This window comes from Solea senegalensis, linkage group LG18, assembly GCF_019176455.1.
Source record: "Solea senegalensis isolate Sse05_10M linkage group LG18, IFAPA_SoseM_1, whole genome shotgun sequence".
Lineage (NCBI taxonomy): Eukaryota > Metazoa > Chordata > Actinopteri > Pleuronectiformes > Soleidae > Solea > Solea senegalensis.
The window spans coordinates 602,555-622,385 of record NC_058041.1 but is presented as its reverse complement, the minus strand read 5'-3'; the positions used below and the strand labels follow the sequence as shown (position 1 = coordinate 622,385).

Here is a 19,831-nt window from a genome sequence, read left to right as displayed (position 1 = left end):
TGTATATATATATGTATATATAAATATACATATATGTACATCTGTGTATATATGTATGTATATAGAAATATACACATATATACATATATGTGTATATATGTATATACACATATATACATATATATGTATACATATGCCAGCTAACCCTTGTAAATGTTGCACACTGGAGCTTTAATATCAGAAAGTGTGTTGATTCATAAACAGAGAAGTGAAGTGTGTTGTGTTTACCTACAGCTGCCACAGGGAACATGAAAATGTCAGTCATGAGGAGCAGGCAATACAACCAGTGACAGGTGTGTCCCTCCGCCGCGGGAGGGACTATATCTAGCTTAGTTTAACCCCTTCCTGGGAAGAGAGGAGTTCTCAATGTGGGCTTTATTTTTATTTTTTTTCCGAGTATTTACTCACAGTGGTCTGATTTCATCACAACACACTCATTGTGTGGCATGAACATGCGCAGCCTCTTAAGCACAAAGGGACGTTTTAAAAGGGTTTCCCTTCGCGTAATACAAACATGTCAGGCTGTCACCTTGAAGACGTGAAGTCGTGAACGTTTTGTTTTTTTACACACGGGTGATTTTCTTCCCCCGAAAACGTTTTTTCGGGGGAAGAAACATTTTAGCTAAAACCTGCTCGAACAAAATAGTCCTGGGCACATGATAGACGAACCACTACCGTAAATAGAAGCCGCTATTTGATTGACAGCGGCGGCGTCCAATTACAGCAGCGCTCTGAGGAGTCGTTCGTGACGTAACCGCCGCGCAGCCAATGGGAACGCACTATTGGGTGTTGACCTCTGCGAGCCGCATCACCATCTCCTCCGTGTCCGTGGCGGAGGAGCACTATAAAACCTCGGCAGCCCAAGTTTTAAAGGGCAGAGTTGTAAAAACTCCCAGGCTGTGGGAGTTCACTTTGACACCAAGTGGACCTGAATCCGACGATTGAACCCCCACAGAAGGAAGCAAGCAAGGAAGGAAGGAAGGAAATAAAGAAAGAAGAAGGAGCGGAAAAAAGCGCCTGGAGCGTTTCAGAGAAACACCAATTATTTTGTATTTCCCTTTAGAGAAGCTGAAGTAGCAGCTTGCTGGAGCGGACTGTGGTCGGCGCAAGAAGAAGAAGAAGAAGAAGAAGAAGAAGAACCTGCTGTGAATTTCCATGTAAGTAAACACGAGCATGACGTCGCTTTCACGTCAGTGTATTAAACGGTAAAAATCGTCGAGCTTTAATGTCTTATGTCCCCCGGTGACACTCGGCGGTTTAGCCCGGTTTCAGTCGAGATTTGCATGCTATTTTTTGCCACTAAAACGATACGTAGCTGGCTATCAATCAGCGTCAATCTGCTAGTCCAGATCAGATTAACGCAATTATTTTCCATACTGAATTACTCTCGCTGGAACCGTGTGTCTTTATTTTGACGATGTCACGGGAAACCGACACTGATAAGCAGCTGGTCGGGCTTAAACATTAACAGTGTGTGTGGCGTCCAGATTAGCTAGCTCCGTTCACACCCTTCGTTAGTTTGGCTAAGCTACATGCTAATCCGTGAGATATAATTCATATTGAGAAGATGGCACCGTTAACGTCGCGTCAGTGGCTTTTTTCTCCCCTCCTGTCACGGTTGTAGAATCGTCTTTTGTGGCCGTGGTTAGACTTTGAATGACGGTTATGTAACAGCAACTCTGCTCCGTGCTGCTCTGAGCCAAGCCACATTTGGTGATGATGATAATAATAATAATGATAATAATAATAATTGTTTTTTTAATTGGTAATAGAAAATACACATCAGTAGTTGAGGTTTCCAGTAAAACATCACACATTTGAATCAAATTTGTCTACAAAATTGGTTGAAAATGAGGAAGATCAGGAGCTGCCAGGTTTCCATTATGATGCACAGCAAACAATTAGCTCCTCTTAGCTAGAGTTCCATTAAAATTTGTAGCAAATTTCAACCCACAGTTAGGAAAAAATAAACAAAAAGAAAATGATCATGGATAGTTAAAGGGTTTCTCAAATTTTTTAAGACTAAGTTAAAGAAAACTGTAATATGCATTTCCACTGGTTTTACAGGCTGTTTGGCTTAAAGATTTTGGGATATTGTGACAATTTATGTGGCTTGTGATGATAATAATAACAATAATAATAATAATCACATTTGGTGCGTATGTATGGTGTTTTTCTGCTGCTAACACCAGCTGCAATGTTCTTGACCAAACAAAACTATATTTATATGAATATTATACACTACGATGTCACAATAGTTATATACCAATGGAAACCTAGCATTTATCTGCTACTGTAAATACAGATAAGTCATGAATAGTTTGGTTTGATTATAAAAATCCTTACTTTTTTTCGGATTTTGCTAACTCCCAAAACATGTATTTCATAAACCTTTAGAAACTAAAAGTAAATTAAAATGTGCTAAACTTGAGGAAAATGTAACTGATTTGTAGTTATTATTATGAGTTTTAACGATTATGCACTAAAATGTTGCTAAACAGAATATAAAACCTAAAGTGTTGGTTGATCTGGTGGCAAATGTGGCATATGGTCCTGTAGTTGCAATAGATTTAGTACATATTCAACATAGCAGTATTTAAGTTGCTGAATTAAACGGTCAAAATGTCCACCATGGCACTTCCTGTGTTGGGAGGTGGTACATGGGTGTTGCGCCTTAACATGTCCGTGTGCCAGATTGAGTAAATCAGAAGTCCTTGTGATTATTGACGCCTGCTATCAGATCCACTGCCCTCCGTAGAGGTCAACCGTGGTTGGGTTTATCTGTCACACTACACCGCTGTGCAACACACACACACACACACACACACACACACACACACACACACACACACACACTGCTGACACTGTCTCTGAGTCAGTGGCCTGTGTTTATTTATAGCCCGTTGATATAGTCCAGCTGAGATATAGCACTGCTGCGTCGAGCGGATTGAAAAACTGTGCACTTGGTCAATACTTGCTTATTAATTTGTGGCATCAGGGTTTTAATGCTTTTTCTTTCTTTTTTGTTGTTGCTTCAGGATCCTGAATCCAATCTTGCTGCAGGAAAAAGGACATTCACTTTGTCACCAAGTACTCGATCAGAGTGTTTTCATCCCGCCGATCACCGCTGCCCCGGAGGTTTTTGCAGCGCTCAGAAGAATTAAAAGCAACTCTGTGACGGAAAAAGAATCGCCAGCGCCACAGAAGCAGCTATGCAGCTTGAAATCCAAGTAGCACTCAACTTTATTATTTCCTATTTATACAACAAACTCCCTCGACGACGTGTGAATATCTTTGGCGAAGAGCTGGAGAGGCAGCTGAAGAAGAAATATGAAGGCCACTGGTATCCGGATAAGCCATACAAAGGTTCGGGGTTCAGGTGCATCCACGTAGGGGAGAAGGTTGACCCCGTGGTGGAGCAGGCAGCCAAAGAGAGTGGGCTGGACATCGAGGACGTCCGAAATAATCTCCCTCAGGACCTTAGCGTGTGGATCGACCCGTTTGAGGTTTCCTACCAGATTGGGGAGAAGGGACCGGTCAAGGTGCTATACGTGGACGATAACAATGAGAACGGGTCAGAGCTGGACAAGGAGATCAAGAACAGCTTTAACCCAGAAGCCCAGGTCTTCATGCCAATCAGTGACCCGGTCGGAGTCTCCTCAGAGTCCAGCTCGCCCTCTCCTCCCTTTGGACAGTCGGCCGCCGTCAGCCCGTCCTTCATGCCTCGCTCCACCCAACCCTTAACCTTCACCACTGCCACCTTTGCTGCCACCAAATTCGGCTCCACTAAGATGAAGAGCAGCGGCCGCGGCAACAACGGCAGCAACAATGGTGGCAACGGCAGCAGCGGTGGCAGCAAGTTGGCCCGCACTTCCCCCACCAATAACCTGGGTCTGAATGTCAACACCCTGCTGAAGCAGAAAGCCATCTCCACCTCCATGCACTCACTGTACGGGCTGGGCCTGGGTCAGCAGCAGCAGCAGCAGCAGCAGAAGGCCTCTGCTCTCTCTCCTAACGCCAAGGAGTTTGTGTTCCCCAGCCTCCCGGGCCAGACCAGCCCCGGAGCCGTGTTCCCCGGCGAGGGCTCCCTGGGACTCGGCCCCCTGCAGTACAACAATGCCTTTGACATGTTCGCGGCCTATGGAAGCCTCAACGACAAGTCTCTCATGGATGGCCTCAACTTCAGTCTGAGCAACATGCAGTATTCTAACCAGCAATTCCAGCCGGTCATGGCTAACTAAACTAAACTAAACTCAACTCAACTCAACTCACCGCCGAGATGTTATTTATGAATGATGGTGGCTCAAAGAGAAGGAAAAACAAACCACGCACATTTAGACAAAAAACAAAACTGGGCTTTTCAAGGACTTGGTGTCTAGTCAGTGAAGCGCATGTGCCCAAGGGAGTTTTTACCACCCGTCCCCCAGCCCCATGAGTTTGTTTCTACTGAGAGCTTGTTGTACAAACACATCCAAGCTTGGTTACTTCAATTCAACATGCATCATTGTTTTTCCTTTTTCCTTTTTGCCAACCAAGCACAAATTTTTTTACTATGACGAGGAAAAAAAAAAAGCTCCTAAAAAGTAAACAAAACAAAAAAGAGAAAGAAAACACAAGCTTCAAGTTCTGGCCTCTTACAGTATTTTACAGGTGGTAAGACAAGGCTGATTTTTATGAATTGGCACTACTAAGTGGGGTTACTTGGTCTTTTTCTAATTGTATAATTTAATTTAGTACAGAGTTTGTAAGATATCAGAGTATATATTGTTTCTATGACATGGTGTTGCATTTATATCTTTTTACTACTCCAGTGATCTGTGATGGCTGCAGCAGCTTTTCCTTATTTTTTTTCCTCCTTTATTTTTTTTTTTTTTTAAAGATAATTGTTAAAGAAATCCATCTTTAAAAAAAAAAGCCGAGAAATACATCAAATATTCTAAAGATTGTGTACAGAGTATTCCTTTAGTGGTGGAATTCAAGTGTAGGAATATTTGCTTTTTTTCCTGAAAGATGAATTGTATTTTCTGTTTAAGAGGTTTAAAAAAAGATTTTTGCTATACTATGGACAAAAATGTAATCGTATGAATATTAATTTTGTACCTACATTGTGCAATACTTGATAAAAAAAATACGGTATAACAAAGTATTTTGAGTCAGTGTCTTACATGTCAAGAGGGACTGAAATAGTTTATATTGTTAAGTTTGTATTAAATGCTTAAAAATGATATGCTTGTCTTTATTTTTTTTAATTTCATATTTGCACCCTGGTCTTTTTAATAAAATAAACGACAGTTGAACATGATCTTCTGGACGCGAGACTTTTTCTTTCCTCTCTTTGAACACAACAACACTGTCACTTTTGAAATGTGGTCGCTCAGAGAGAAAAGCAGCGACGTTTACAAAAGGCCACGCGGGAGTGAACTCATCTGTTGCTTCCTCATCAGTAAACATCACTGACTTCAGTGTCTACAATTAATTGTTCAAAGTTGTGTTAGAAAATGAGGCAGCGGTCGACCAGCAGCTCCTGGGCTTTGGTTTGAGAGACTTCACACTTAACTTTTCACTCATAAAATCTATTTTATCAGTTAAACGACTAAAATCCCCCCCGGTCGGGTGCTGACACTTCAAATAACCCAAATTACCCCTTTAACCTTTTGCCAGAGCAGAGTCACATGACGGACGAGTCACCGCTGTGTGTCATGAGGGCAACTTCAGCTAATAATGGGAGAGACTTGACTGTTGTGTGTGTGTGTGTGTGTGTGTGTGTGTGTGAAAGGCCCCGGAGCTCCTTTGCAGTAACGTGTAAACCCCATGGTTCCCAAACTGTGGCACTTGGACCACCAGAGGAAGTGCCACAGTACCACAGAACACTGGACTCTGCACCACTGTATTTTAACGTTGGTGATCATGGTTTAACTTCAAGAGCTCCATTTTTGACTTGGTATAAGAAGTTGTAGAACCACTGCTGTAAAAACCTGGATCCATTCTGGTTTTCAGAGGCGGAGTGACGTCACGCCTGCGGGGACAGGTGGAGCTCTATCAGTGATCTCTGACGGCCATTGTGCCAGAGCTAACCTTCATGTTTCTTTGTTTATTTTAAGGCGTACTTGGTGTCAAGAGTTCTCAGTATTTGCATATTTATGGGCTGTGACACTGTCAGTGTGTGTGGGGTAATCACTGGTGGTCGCCATTATGGGCTTTAATGTCATGTGAAGCAAAAGAGTCGAGTTGGGAACAAACCAAACTCAAATGAGACATCTGTGTCCCGACTCTCTCGGTCTAAAGGAGGAAGTAGCTTTGTGTGTTTTTTTACTCTTAAACGATCCTCCGTCCTTGTTATGTTCACTCTGAAGTGTTGTTATTGTTATAGTGTTGTTGTGTTTCTTTACGCTGCGACTGTAAGGCCTCGTTTAGACTGAACAACCAAGTTGGATTTTGAAGCATATCCAGATTTGATCTAGCTGGACGTCGATTCTGAGAGACTGAAGTTAACTGGATACGCTTTTAAAATCTGACGCAGTGGAAGACAATAGTTTGCCCAGATTTCTGTCATCCATTTTGTTTATTGTATGTAATTGCAGCTCCTACCTTGTGACCTGAAGGTTTTTTAGTAGTTTATTTATATACATCTATTAGTAGCCTATAGGGTATTTGGTATTATTTTATTTTTTAAATACATTTCAGTCTATTTTTGCCCATGCGTGGCTTTTAGTAAGTTACTCTTTTGGTCTCCAGTGTTTTAATTTGCCGCTGTTTGTGAGTTCCATGATAGCTTTTCCTCACGTCACCTCACTGTGACTTCACAGCTCGTTCTCAAACAGCTTCTCTGATTTAAAAAGAATAAAAGCTGATTGAATTCTGTAAGTTATGTAAGAGACTTTACTTCTAATTCTTCAAGATTATACGCTAACTAGCTCAAATCTATCTATACTTTAGCTACAGTAAGAAATGCTGCTTGCATGTTATGTCATGACTGTACAGCTAATATTCAAACAGCTTCTCTGATTTATTTAATTATATGTTATATAAAAGTCTTCACTTTTTAATTCTTCAAGGAGATAAACGCTAACTAGTTCAAATCATCGCTACGTTAGCTACAACAATGAAATGCTACTTACAGTCCACACACAGTTAGCAAGAAAATTCATATCATGCTACAAAGGCAAGTCAAATAACAGTACAGCTAATATTCAATAACAGCTTTTCTCATTAAATCAAGGTTTTTGTGTTGATATAATCAGGAAAAAAAACAGTATATTACTGATTCTTAGAAGTTAATACTTAAGTTCTAATTCTTCAGTGAGATAAATGCTAACCAAAATCATCTCTCAACAATAATGAAATGCTACTTACAGTCCACACACAGTTAGCAAGAAAATAGCTGTGTCATGCTACAAAGGAGAGTCAAATAGTTTTGTCCTGACTGAAGCTTATATTCAAACAGCTTCTCTGATTTAATCAGTGTATAAACACCGCGTTGTTACGTAAGAGACGTTAGTTCACAATTCCGCTGCTGCTTGGACGGACGCGGTGCTTCGGTATTTTCTGAATTTTGCTTGTGCTCGTGAAATTTCAACCCAAGTTTGAATTAAAACAAAATCCCCAGAATCCCAAGCATTGCAAATTAATTCCCCCCCCCCCGAAACTCGGAGGAGTAGCTTACGGAGGATTAGAGCCAAGCAATGTTTATGCCAGTTGCGATTCCACCCTTGTGAGACACAGTGGTATTTGAAGACATTCCTGGTAGATGCTGTGTCAGTACCTTAGTGAATGAGTGAATAATGTACCAGGCTTTGCTTTCATAACTAGTTTCTCGTCAGATAAACACACCCTTATTGGTTTGTTGTCAACATACCGAGTCGCTAAGAAAAATGAAAAGTCACGTGTTGTGAATTCATACTCTGAGCTGCAGTTTGACTCCAAAGTAAAGAACATTTTTACATTGTGTGCAGTGCTGTAAATAATTGGTTTGGCCTCTACCAGACAAACAGTCGACAGCTTTTCAAATAGGTATTGAATGTGTTCAAGCCAAAACACTGAAGAATAAAAGGGACAGTTCAGGTTTTTTAAGAGAGGTTAACTAACACTTCCAGACTTGGCCTCATGGTGCTTTTCATTAGACAGTTCTAGTACTACCCGGCTTTGGTGTCAGACATGTCGTTTTTCATTACTTCATAGTACCTGTCGCTAAAAACATTTCCTTTGCTAAATGTTGGAGATGAACGCACATTTTCGGGGATTTCTAAGTCTTTTTAACTCACCTACAGTTCGGCATTATGCGATTTTGATTCTTGTGTCAGATGTCGCACTCGTGACTCTTCCAGTGATGACACAACTCTGACCAATCACTGGCCGGCAGTCTGTTGACGTCACATTTTAGTATCGGCTCAACTCGCAATTGGAACCTCAAAAACACCAAAAAAACAAGTCGAGTTGTGCTGAGTCATGCTAGAGCATGTATGAGGGACAAGCGCCACTTAATATACTGTAGTCTACAAAATCTTAAGAATGTCTTTGCCCATCGAAGTCACTTTTCAAACTAGTCAATCTCCCTACACCAAAGTCCATAGAGAAACCCAGCAATTTTACAGCAGGACACACACACACACACACACACACACACACACACACACAGGTGGTTGTTCAAACATGTTGTTTTTATGACGTCTGTGTTACACATGGTTCGTTTGAATTTACCCAAGCAACACAAACATTGCAAATAACAGCAGCTCATAAAAACACTGCTTTTCTCTATGGACTTTGGTGTGGGGGAGTGAGTCATTTGCAAACTTGAAATCAAAAAAAGGCAGTACGATGGTGAGATAAGGTGAGAAACATCGTAGACTTAAGCTGGCCTAGATTATACTGGGTAAGCCTTGTTTTCAGGCTGCTTCTCAGCACAGGTGGCGCCCACACACACACACACACACACACACACACAGAGTCAGTGCTGACTGTTTTGTTTTTTTAAAAACCCTGAACTATCCCTTTTAATACACACACACACACATAAACAGTTCCACATGACCACCTCAGCTCTCTGGGATAAACAAGCCCACAGATGGTCTGGTGTCTCACCAGCTGGGAGACTCCCAGGGTCTGGGGTGTTGCCGTGCTGTGACTCCATCTTGTGTGTTCGCCCGCTGCTTCAGAGAATTACATTCTGAGGAGCGCTGCACATATTACACACACACGTCCTTATCATGCTGTATCACACACACACACACACACACACATTCAACATGTAGGGTGTTTTCTGTTTGAACGTTGTGTGACTTCCAGGCAGAGAAGAATAAATATAATCATAATTAACTGTATAACGATTCCTAATTAACAGCAATTACCATTATGTTGTTAAACATTTGATTGGACTACAAAGGACGTTGTGTGTGTCTGACGTAGGCATCGTTTACACAGTGTAGTTGTGAGTAATGGCACGTTCTGTTGACACAGGAAGGAGAAAATACTGGGCTAGCTAGTGTTAGCGATATCAGTCGACGGTACTTTACACACACAAACATTGTAGAGCAACAAATATCACAATACCATGACTGACTTAATGTGAAACAACCAGGACAAAAGTGCATTTAATGGTAAATGTAGCTGTGTTTTTACTACTGACATGAGTGGCGGCCATCTTAGAGTTGGAATTTGACTTTAACAGGAATTGCATGTCAGTGTCTTAGCAGCTACAGATGCTAATATCTTAGCAAGCTAGCAGCTCATTGTTGAAGAAAATGACAGAGAAAATTTTGCTACGACATAGTTTCAGAATCTCACAACACAAATAACGTTATCATTCAATAAATGCTTGATTAGCATGGCACCAAGCATTTCTGAAAGCGTTAGCATCATAATCGTCTTATTGTGAATATGAAGCAACATGATAAAAAGTAAAAGGTTATTATTTCAGCAGGTTTCTAAAATAAAATTCAGTGTGAAAGGTTCATACCACTGTGTATGCTAACTGTGAACATTTAGCTACACTAAATATGAAGTACATGCTAGAGGCTAGTTATCTTATCAAGTCGTTATAGCTAGGTGTTTGCATACTCGTTTTGAATATGATAATGTTAGCTGGTAGCTAATAAGCTATAAAATATGATGTACTACATTGAACAGGTGGCAGTTGATCCTGCTTTCATGCTAAGCTAAATGGCTGCTGGCTGTAGATTTACAGTACAATCTTCATTTTCCGTTTGTAATTTAAATAAACAGAACCACATGTTTTCATACTCGTTTTTATGACACTAGGATTTTTAACTGCGACAAACTGTACCTTTAACTGTTCAGTAATGATTCTATTTCAAATTTAGATATTCCAGCTATTATTTATCTCTCTTTGATTGTTTTTGAAAATAAGGTCACTTTTTGTTTAGCTATAAATCTCTAAAAAAGTACATTTTTACTGGTAAACACATGATTTATCTGCGTTATGTGTTCACTTGTTCACACCATCACACACTCGGACCTGAGCGTCCAAAACGATTGTACACACCGTGTTTACGAGCCAGAATGAGTCGCACTGAAGTGCAGATGAGACATTTCTACTGTGTTTTGACACAGTGGTGTGTACAGTGTCACAAGTCTTCCAACGAGGACACAATGCGTCCAAGTATTTTTTCAGGCAGGTGATCTGAGAGGGACGTGTGGTACGTTGGATAATAGTTGATACCAGATGAGGATTATTGTAGATTAGTGGGCCAGAGGTGAATCTTGGAGGATATTACTTTTTCCCCCCATCCTGTCTTAGAATGTCTAAACTGTACATCACAGGCCACTTTAATAGATACATGTGACTTTTTGTGGCAGCAGTGGCACCGAGTGTGAGCTTTCTGAGTAAATGAGCAGTGTTTTACTTGAAGCCTCCTCCATATTCTGTTATTAATGTCAGAACTCACTAGATTAACATTACAACTCCAAACTTCATTCATCCTCGTGGTCTTTTGCTTTTGTTGCTGCTTCAAAGTTCAAGGTGTTGCACACAAGTTTCTGTAGTTTTTGTCTTCGTTGTCGTCTCTTTTGACCAAAGCAAGACTGGAAAGTGATGTGTGTTGGTTCGTGCAATCAAACTGGAGGTCATCCATTTTGGCTCCACGCAAGACCCCATGCAGAACGTATGACTCAAGCGTTTTTATTGTTTCTAACCATGGTCTGGTCTTCTGACCTCTAGCATTAACAAGGTATTTTAACTGGATATTTTCTACTCATTTTTGGTCCGTTCTCTGTAAACATTAGAGATGTTTAAGAGTTCAAATCCCAGCAAATTGTGAAATACCAACAAAAATCGCCTTTCCCTTCTCATTTGAACTTCTGGACCTGGGCGCCTTGACCATGTCTACGTCGCTAAGTGCACAGAGTTGCTGTCGTGTGATTGGTCTTCTATTGTATCTGCTTTTAATATTTTGGGAACTCTGAAATGTTACTTTTAACTGGTAAAATCTCCACCCTCTCTTGCAGGTGCGTTCATTGTCGCTAGTCGTCATCGTCTTTGAGTTCTTCTTCTCGTGTTATTTCGCTTTACGATAACTTATATTTTCTTTCCTCAGCTGCTACATTTAGATGCTGCTACAGCTTAGCTTAACTGGCTACTGTAGCTTGTAAGTTATGTGCGTACCTTTGATGAGTAAAAGATAATTTGTCCTCAATAGATCATTCTAGATATTCTGAACCTGCAGCTAGCAGCCCTGTTAGCTGTGCATGCTAACTTAAGCTACATGGCTAAATGTCACGATAATCGTACTGCAGCTTGCTGTGAAGATTAGGATAAAGTGTTTGTGTGATTGTGTATGTTGTAATGCAGAGCAGCGTCACAGTGCCACATACAGGCCTGGCATGTGTACTACAGTGTTTAGAGTGGATCATATAAAAAGATCATATATTTCTGTTTCTAAGTGGATGCGGCCTTGATAGTGTGGCTTGTGTGTCGAGGTGATCTATATTAAGACTGTGATCGGCGCTGTGGCCGTCATGAATGATAGGACGCCTGGACGGCACCTGTCACTGGTCACTGATTCCGGCGCAAACAGAGTTGGCGATGACATTTGCGAGGCTCCGGGGCCAGAGATACTGCCACAGCCACATCTGCAACTCTGAGGACGCTTAACATTTCACTTGACTGAGAGGAAGATAAAGAGGGTATAATAAAAAAATAAAGAATAAATAGAAAGCTTTCCATTCAGTCTGTGTGTTATTGGCTGATAAAAGCGGAGCTGAGGCTTTTTAATGAACACAGGCTGTGCTGTGTTTGGCCGGGCACAGAACCTCAGTCAGACGCTGCTTTCAAGCGCTGCCAAGTCATTTTAGTGGGGATCATCCACTCGACCCTGTTCTTATTCTGAGCCAGACGATCATTCAATGTGAAAGCACGACATCGCAGCAATATATGGAGTCACAGTCCATATTTCACTGAGACGCTATAAGCTGGAGAGGCGAGGCGAGTTTCTCTGCCTCTGTTTGTTTTGGTTGAAGGTTACAGTATTGAAAGGGTGGTGAACACTTCAATAGGTTTAAAAATAGATAGGGTTGCAGGGCTTCTGCGTCATCACAGGAGAATCCTCTCTCCTCTCCTCCCCCCTCCTCCCTCCTTCACTCCCACCAGCCAACCACAGCAGGACCTGCTTGTATGCTAATGCGGCGTGGAACAATCCATTCCTTTCTGCACCTGGTATCATAACCTTTTTTTTTGTGACGTAGCGCCCGGAGAGGAATGTCTAACCTTTTTAGGAACCTGGGTGGATCCTCCATTAGGGTTATGTAACATGCAAGCGTGGCCTCTTAAAGCTGGAGGTATGAGACTGGAAAAGCAGGCACGTCTACCGAGAAAAACAAGTGTGAAGGGAAAGAGACAAAGATGTGTTTTGTGACTACATTAATAGCAAAACCATGTAGCCATGACAACACATTTCCCCTCACCTTTTCATGCAGATAATGAGTTGCCGAGGCAGAAAAAAAGGGGACGGTGCAGTCGTGCTGGAAATGTCTTTGCCTTCACCTTGTTTATTATGATGTGGGAGGCTGAGAAAACACTTCGGGGTCCCTCAGGTATTTTCTCCCATGCAGACAATCGGTGCCAAAAAAAGGGCAGAGTCAGGACTTTCCACAGTGGTTTATATAGTGGAGATAATGGGCGGCGATATCACTGTGCTGCAGCTGAACGAGAGCGATCGCAATATGATTTATCGTTCATCTGAAAACATTTAGCTGTACCTGTACTCGGGTACTTTTCTCCTTAGCAGTTCCCCGTGTTGCTGCTGAAATACTGTTTGAACAATAAACGGCCATTTTTGAATTATATGGAACTTTGCTCTTTTTTTTTTTTGCTTTTTCACAAGATTAATGCGCCAGTTTGCTTAATATCTTATATTTGATAGATCAAAGACAAACAGCTAGCAGCCAGTTCGCTTAACCAGCTGTAATTATTGTTATTATTATTATTATTATTACTATTATTATTGTTATTTAATTGTGCTGTCAAATGGCTAATGGCACTTTTCCATAATACAGTTCTAGCATGACTCAGCTTTTAAGAATCAAAACAAACAATACTGAACTGTAGATGAGTTAAAAATATTTGAAAAATCCCCAAAAACATGAAGAATATGATTTATCTCTATTTAACTCTTTCTATTTACCTCAAAAAAGTGTGTACTATGTACTAAAATGTACTATGAAGAGTAAAACAGATCTTTCTAGATATGAAATGAATGCTAACTCAAGCTAAATGGCTAAATGTGAAGATTAATATTTAGCGTAACTGTTTCCATCTCAATCATGTATCTCATCTCATCTTGTTTTGTCACGTGGGTAATTAATGAATTCAACCAAACTGATATCTTCATCACATGTGCTAAATATGAGGAAGCTACACTTCCCTCCATAGATCACACTAAATATGAACATGCAGCTAGCAGTTAGCGTCGGTTATTTGCATACCTGATGTTGTTTTAACTGTGGAAAGTGTTTGACTTTATATTATAATATAAATGAACAGCTGTTACACAAATGACCAATATTTAGCAGTTAGCTGAATGTGAATGTTTTGAGGCTAATGTTTTTTTGTTGGTGGTGGAAAACAAGTGTCGCTAAGGGAAAAAGTAGCTTCTAATAAATAATCTATACCTCAGATTATATCACTATGATTTCTCCAGACTAGCAGATGGCTGAGGTCATCTCCACAACATGATTGGAAGCATTTTTCACGGCGTTAAAACAAACCCAGGGACAGTGAATCACACGCAGGTGGCTGCTGTCACATGGTGTTAAACGCAGAGTAAATATTGCACATTTTTCTTCATGTTTCTTTTCGAATCACCTCTGTGTTTTAATTCTGTAAGTAGAATAGATATATCTTCATATCGTCAGCGGCGGGTTTGTTTACAAAGTGCAACCATCTGCTCCTCTGCTAGTTACTGGAAATACAACAGACACCGTTTAAGCTCCTGTTTTTCATCTTGCAGTAAAATGTTAATGTCATGCATAAGGATGCTTAAGTTTCTACACTACTTCTTCTTCAGGGAGTGCTTCAGATTTAAACAGACAGCAGCGCTTAATAGTCTGAGAGGCTCCAGCCCTGTGTGTGTGGAGAGACTGTTGATTGTAGTGGCTGAATTTTTATTTATTTTAAGCATCATTTACAGACCTCAGAACATGAGACAGCACTAAAATATTTGGCTTGGCCAGGTGGAGATATGAGAGAACTGGGTTTTTTAGCTTGAACCAATCATTTAATCCCCCCCTACACTAACTCAGGGACAGTCCAGTCACAGTGGAGGATTGACAGCGTTCTGCTTGTGACGAGGCACATTTGTATGATTACGGCGGCCACGCATCACTACACCCAGGCCTCTCCTGGTGGTGCGTTTAAGGACAACGGAGCATGATGGAGATTTCCTTTGGTGTGATATCTCTCTCGCTCTTTTTCTCCACTATCTCTCCATTTCCAACTCATCCAAGCCCCCGTCTTTCTCGCCAGGGTCTGGGAGGTTTGTCCCACATTTGATGTTCCCTGTCTGTGTAATTTAATCTCAGTGATTCCCTGCAGCTCTCTCTCCGACCATAAACCTCTGCTCTAATAATAGGAAGCCCAGGCACAGTCTCCCCTCTAATCTCCGCCCGTGTGCGTGTGCGTGTGCGTGTGCGTGTGTGTGTGTGTGTGTGCGTGTGCGTGTGCGTGTGCACTCTTGCCTCTGCACCGTGGAGATAAGACTGCATTTGTTTTGGTCACTCCAAGACCGGGGCCAACTTTCTCTCACAAAATTGCGTTTGTGGTACAGAACCAGAACCAGGGGAAGAAGCTGACGTGGAGGAAGTCCAGCTCTTTGGCTGTTGTTGCTATGCAGACTTTCCGTCCTATCAGGTGACTGATATGACACAAGTGCATAGTTCTGGTATCACATGCAGCATTAAGGCATAAGAGAGGAATTTAAGTGTTTTCTTAAGTACACAAGGATTTTGGCCTCTTGACAAAAGACTATACAATATATTTCTTACCATGAGACAATGTTTTTTCTTTCTTTATCCATCACTCACATCCTACACCAAAGTCCAGAGAAAGAAAATCGAACGCTTTTTACACCTCTGTACACAGGAGTGATCCACTGCTGCCTGCATGCGTACGGTCACATGTGTTATGTTATGACGTCAGTGTTTGAAATCCTTTCTTCAGAATTACAAACCTAAAAAAGTGAGGCCACAGTGGACCAGCAGCACTTTGGTACAGGAGAGTGAGCGGTCAAGAAACTGGCTTAACTCGGCCAAAATAAAGCAATAAAACATAATAGTAGACTGATTGTAGACTGAAAATCTGCTCAGCAAGCGTCCAAACAAAATAAAAGACGTCCAGTTAAAGATATTAACCCTTGTAACAAATGACTACATACATTTAAACCTGACATCTGCCCAAATTTGCTCCTTTTTGCAGAACAGAATTTATTTATTTTACAACTGGACTTATTCCCAAGACTCTTTGGGTTGACGAATTCATTTATTAAACGATATCTAAAATGTAATTCTAATTTAAAATCTGCTGACGATATGATTGAATTTGTATGTCTTACAGGAAAATATATACACATATTACATAATGCTATAGCTAAAAGCAAAAACAAAAGAATGTAAAGTTATATCTCCCTTGTGCCCTTTTGGTTCTGATCTGATAATAATGTTATATGGATTTTTTTTAAAACAATTTGGGTTATTTATGTTTAGTCTGTGTCTTTTGTCCATACTGTCCAAATGTCAAATATTATGCGTCTTACTGTCATATGATGTGTGTAAATGATCAAAGTTCACGCGTTGTCGTGTATGTCGGAAATCTTAACAACCAGAGCCCTTACAACCAGACTTCAAAAAACTTGAACTATCCCTTTAAGCTATTATTAGAGAGAGGGTTAATTGAGTTAAGAAATGTTTCTGTTCAAGCTTTTAAAGCTCAGTCATGCAGTATATGTTTATTGTGGAAAAGCCTCTTATCACACTCATGCTCTTTCGCCGTATCACGGAATCGTGAGGGTTGAACGAGGCTGAGTCCCAGTCGTGTCGTGTCTCTGCTGATAAATAAACCGCGTCCGTGACAAGCTTCAGGCCAGAGAACATCCTCAAATGTGAAATATGGAAAAACCTTTCTTTCTTTTTTCTTTTCTCAACTGACTTTTCATTAAACCCACTCCCTGAAGAGAGACACGTGTCTTTCTGCCAAGCTTTGGATTTAATCACATGCCAAAGCAATATGTCGATGCACTGGCATTTAGAACGATATTTCATGGTATATCACAAGAGTTTGTGTCGAACCACGTCTTTCCACATCAAAACAAAAGCCTAAAAGGTTTGTAAAGGTCACTGTCAGAGACCAGATGGTTGTTATATCATCACTGTGAGCTTTTTCAGTCACGGAAACGGCCAAGTAAAGATAATTGACTCTTATTTTGAAATAACGTACAGCGTACCCAGAAGTCCCAGAAGTGGACATGACAGCAGAGTGAAGAGTCGGCTAGCGTAGCTGTTCAGACAGTGGAGTCTATATGTGGTTGTTTTTATACACGCTATAAAATATTCAGACCCTCCGTAAACCTCCAGTTACATCATTTCAGAACAGCAACAGCAGCATGTTTACATCCAGACAACAGGCAATGTTAGCCAAAGATTGGATTTATACTTCTCAAAGCCTTTGGTATTATAGCACGACATTGTAAAACAAGAGTAATGCTGCTTATTTATATATATATATATATATATATATATATATATATATATACTTTCTGTGTTTAAAATTGTTAGTTAGCTCTGTTCTGCTCAGTGCTACATAACAATGTCTGGACTGTAATGGCCAGGTCGTACGTAGCGCGTTAAGCGCCTGCAGAGAAGCATTTCATAGTTCATAAAATCAAAGGGTTTTGCATCAGGACTCGATCTCAGATTTTGTTTTACAATTTATCTCACCAGGCCTCATTTGTGTTTTCCTTGTTGTTGTTGTTGAGTGCTAACTTGTACTTGTGTGTACTGGCCGACTTCCTCGTGTAAACTCTAGCAAGTTTCCATGGTTACCATCTTCTTTGTTGTCTCTCCACTCGGAATGAAGCTATACAGGTGTGCACAAACCGAAACACGGAAATGATTACACTCACGTTACACAGGCTTAAGCAGACCTAACGCATAACTAGTTAGCCTAGCTAAAAGATGGAGAAGACTCAGGGTTCAAAAACTAGTATGCTTGTTGAGTTTAGGTTGGTTTTGGTTAGTTTTCTTTGTTTTGTTTGGTTCAGACAGAAAACATGTGTCCTGTTTCAAACTGAACATTTCAGACAGTTAAAGTTAGTTTTTATTAATCCCCTTAGGGAAAGTATTCCTCTGCATTTTGACCCATCCTAGAATTAGGAGCAGTGGGCTGCCACACTGAGTGGCGCCCGGGGAGCATTGGGGGGTTAGGTACCTTGCTCAGAGGTACTCCAGCCCTTTTTGGCCGGGTGGGGATTTCCCCTTGGCCACAGGCTGCCCTAACAGATCTAGCACGAATTTGCTAGCCAGCTTTGGGTGCTAGTAAGTTAGAAAAAGCCAGAATCTGCTAGTTTTCAACTCCAAACACACAACTTGTTTATGATTCTTAAACATTACCAAGGTTTTTAAGCTAACTCACGCTCGTGATCATTAGTGCTTGGGGTTCAAACAGAAAAACCATGATGCTTGTTAGGTTCAGTTGGTTTTGGATAGTTTTGTCTTGGGTTTGGTCACTTTTAGACGGAAAAATACAAGCCTTCACCTTTCTCATTCAAAAATTAGACAACTGGACATTAATTCCAGCAAGCTAGCAAGAATTCACTAGCTAGGGTTGGGTGCTAATGAGTTGTTCTAGAAAAGACAAAATGTGCTAGTTTTCAACTACAAACAACATTTGTGTTTGATTCTTACAAACATTGCCGAGACCTTTAAGCAAACACATAATGAATGTGTTTGCTTAAAGGTTTAGAGTTTGTGATTTATCATGAGCTAACATTTCCAGCTGTAAATGTGCTTTTCACTCTTAGTGAAAAACGACAGGTGTATATATATGTATATACATATGTATGTATATACATATGTATATGTCTCAGTATGTGTGTTGGTGGACATTTACGTGTCTACAGACAAGCCGTGATAATTCTGTAAATGTTAGTAAGAGCAACCATCCGTATTCCTCCGCCTTAGCTTATCATGTTCCAGTGTATTATTTGAAATGATGAGGGGGTGAGGAGGACAGATATGGTGAGAAGAAGTGACGTGAAAAGCCTCTGAGCATAATCAGTGTTTGCTCTTGGAATGGAGTGGGCGAGGTTGTTTGAATTCTGATTGCAGAGGCAGTGAATGATAAATGTGAAGACTTCACCGTGAGGCTCTTTGTTTGCCCATGTTGTGACTCCATCACCCCGCGGCCATGTTTCATTTATGGCCCTCATCAAAATAGATACGTCTGCTCCTGCCTCTGTCATATTTCTCTCAGAAAAGAAGAAGAAGAGGAGCGAGGAGAATCGGCGCTGCACTTTCCTTCTCCCACGGTTTAAATATTTCACTAGCACAGAGAGAGCAAATGGCATTCTGATGCCCTGCATGATATTCAGTGAAAGGTCAAGGTGGAATGGAAACATTCACATCTGTGCTGTTTTTGGGGCACCTGAGGAGCAAGTGCTGCTGGGAAATCTGTCGGCTGGAGTAACATCAGCCTCAGATCATTGCTCCGCGGGTCGATGCGGTTTTCATTCCACTTCTCTGACTCCAGTATCGACCAATTTGATGTCTTTTTAGATATATGGCCTCGACACTTTTAGGTTTTAACCTTGTTATATGATCTCATCTCATATTTGAGCAGCCCATGGCCTAATGTAGAGGGAGCTTGGCTTGTAACCAAAGGGTTGCCAGTTCAAATCTTGATAGGTTAAGGGCTGGGGTACATCTGAGCAAGGCACCCAATCCCATTGCCCCACCATGGATTGGGTTAATTGGACACTCAGTTGGGATGGCATCCAGTTTACTCCTGGTGCCAGTTCCAAGCCTGGATATATGGGAGGGTTGCCGGTTTGAATCTTGACAGGTCAAGGAGTGGGTACCTACCCCAAGAGAGGGAGACTCATAATAATGATCTCATATTTAACACTGTTGTCACATTCAATAGGTTATCGTATTACCACTCGAGCTCAGCCACGCTGAAAGTGAGATTCAAAGAATGCACCCTTCACTTGGTCCTTTGTTTTGCTCCACAATGACCTGAACTTCTCGACTCTTGACAGCGAGGTTTACAGTTACCGACTCCCAGTGCCGTGCTCCTGCTTCCCCTCTGAGTCCAGATGGGTGAGAGTTTCAC

The 19,831-nt window shown here is 41.1% G+C and overlaps 1 protein-coding gene across 1 annotated transcript; it reads left to right on the top strand.

Moving 5' to 3' along the window:
• The first annotated feature begins 862 nt into the window (after positions 1-862).
• tob1b (transducer of ERBB2, 1b) lies at positions 863-5,225 on the top strand. Its single transcript, XM_044014665.1, has 2 exons — positions 863-1,157; positions 3,039-5,225. The coding sequence occupies exon 2, from the start codon at positions 3,213-3,215 to the stop codon at positions 4,239-4,241; it is 1,029 nt and encodes a 342-aa protein (XP_043870600.1). The 5' UTR covers positions 863-1,157; positions 3,039-3,212; the 3' UTR covers positions 4,242-5,225.
• Positions 5,226-19,831: the final 14,606 nt, after the last annotated feature.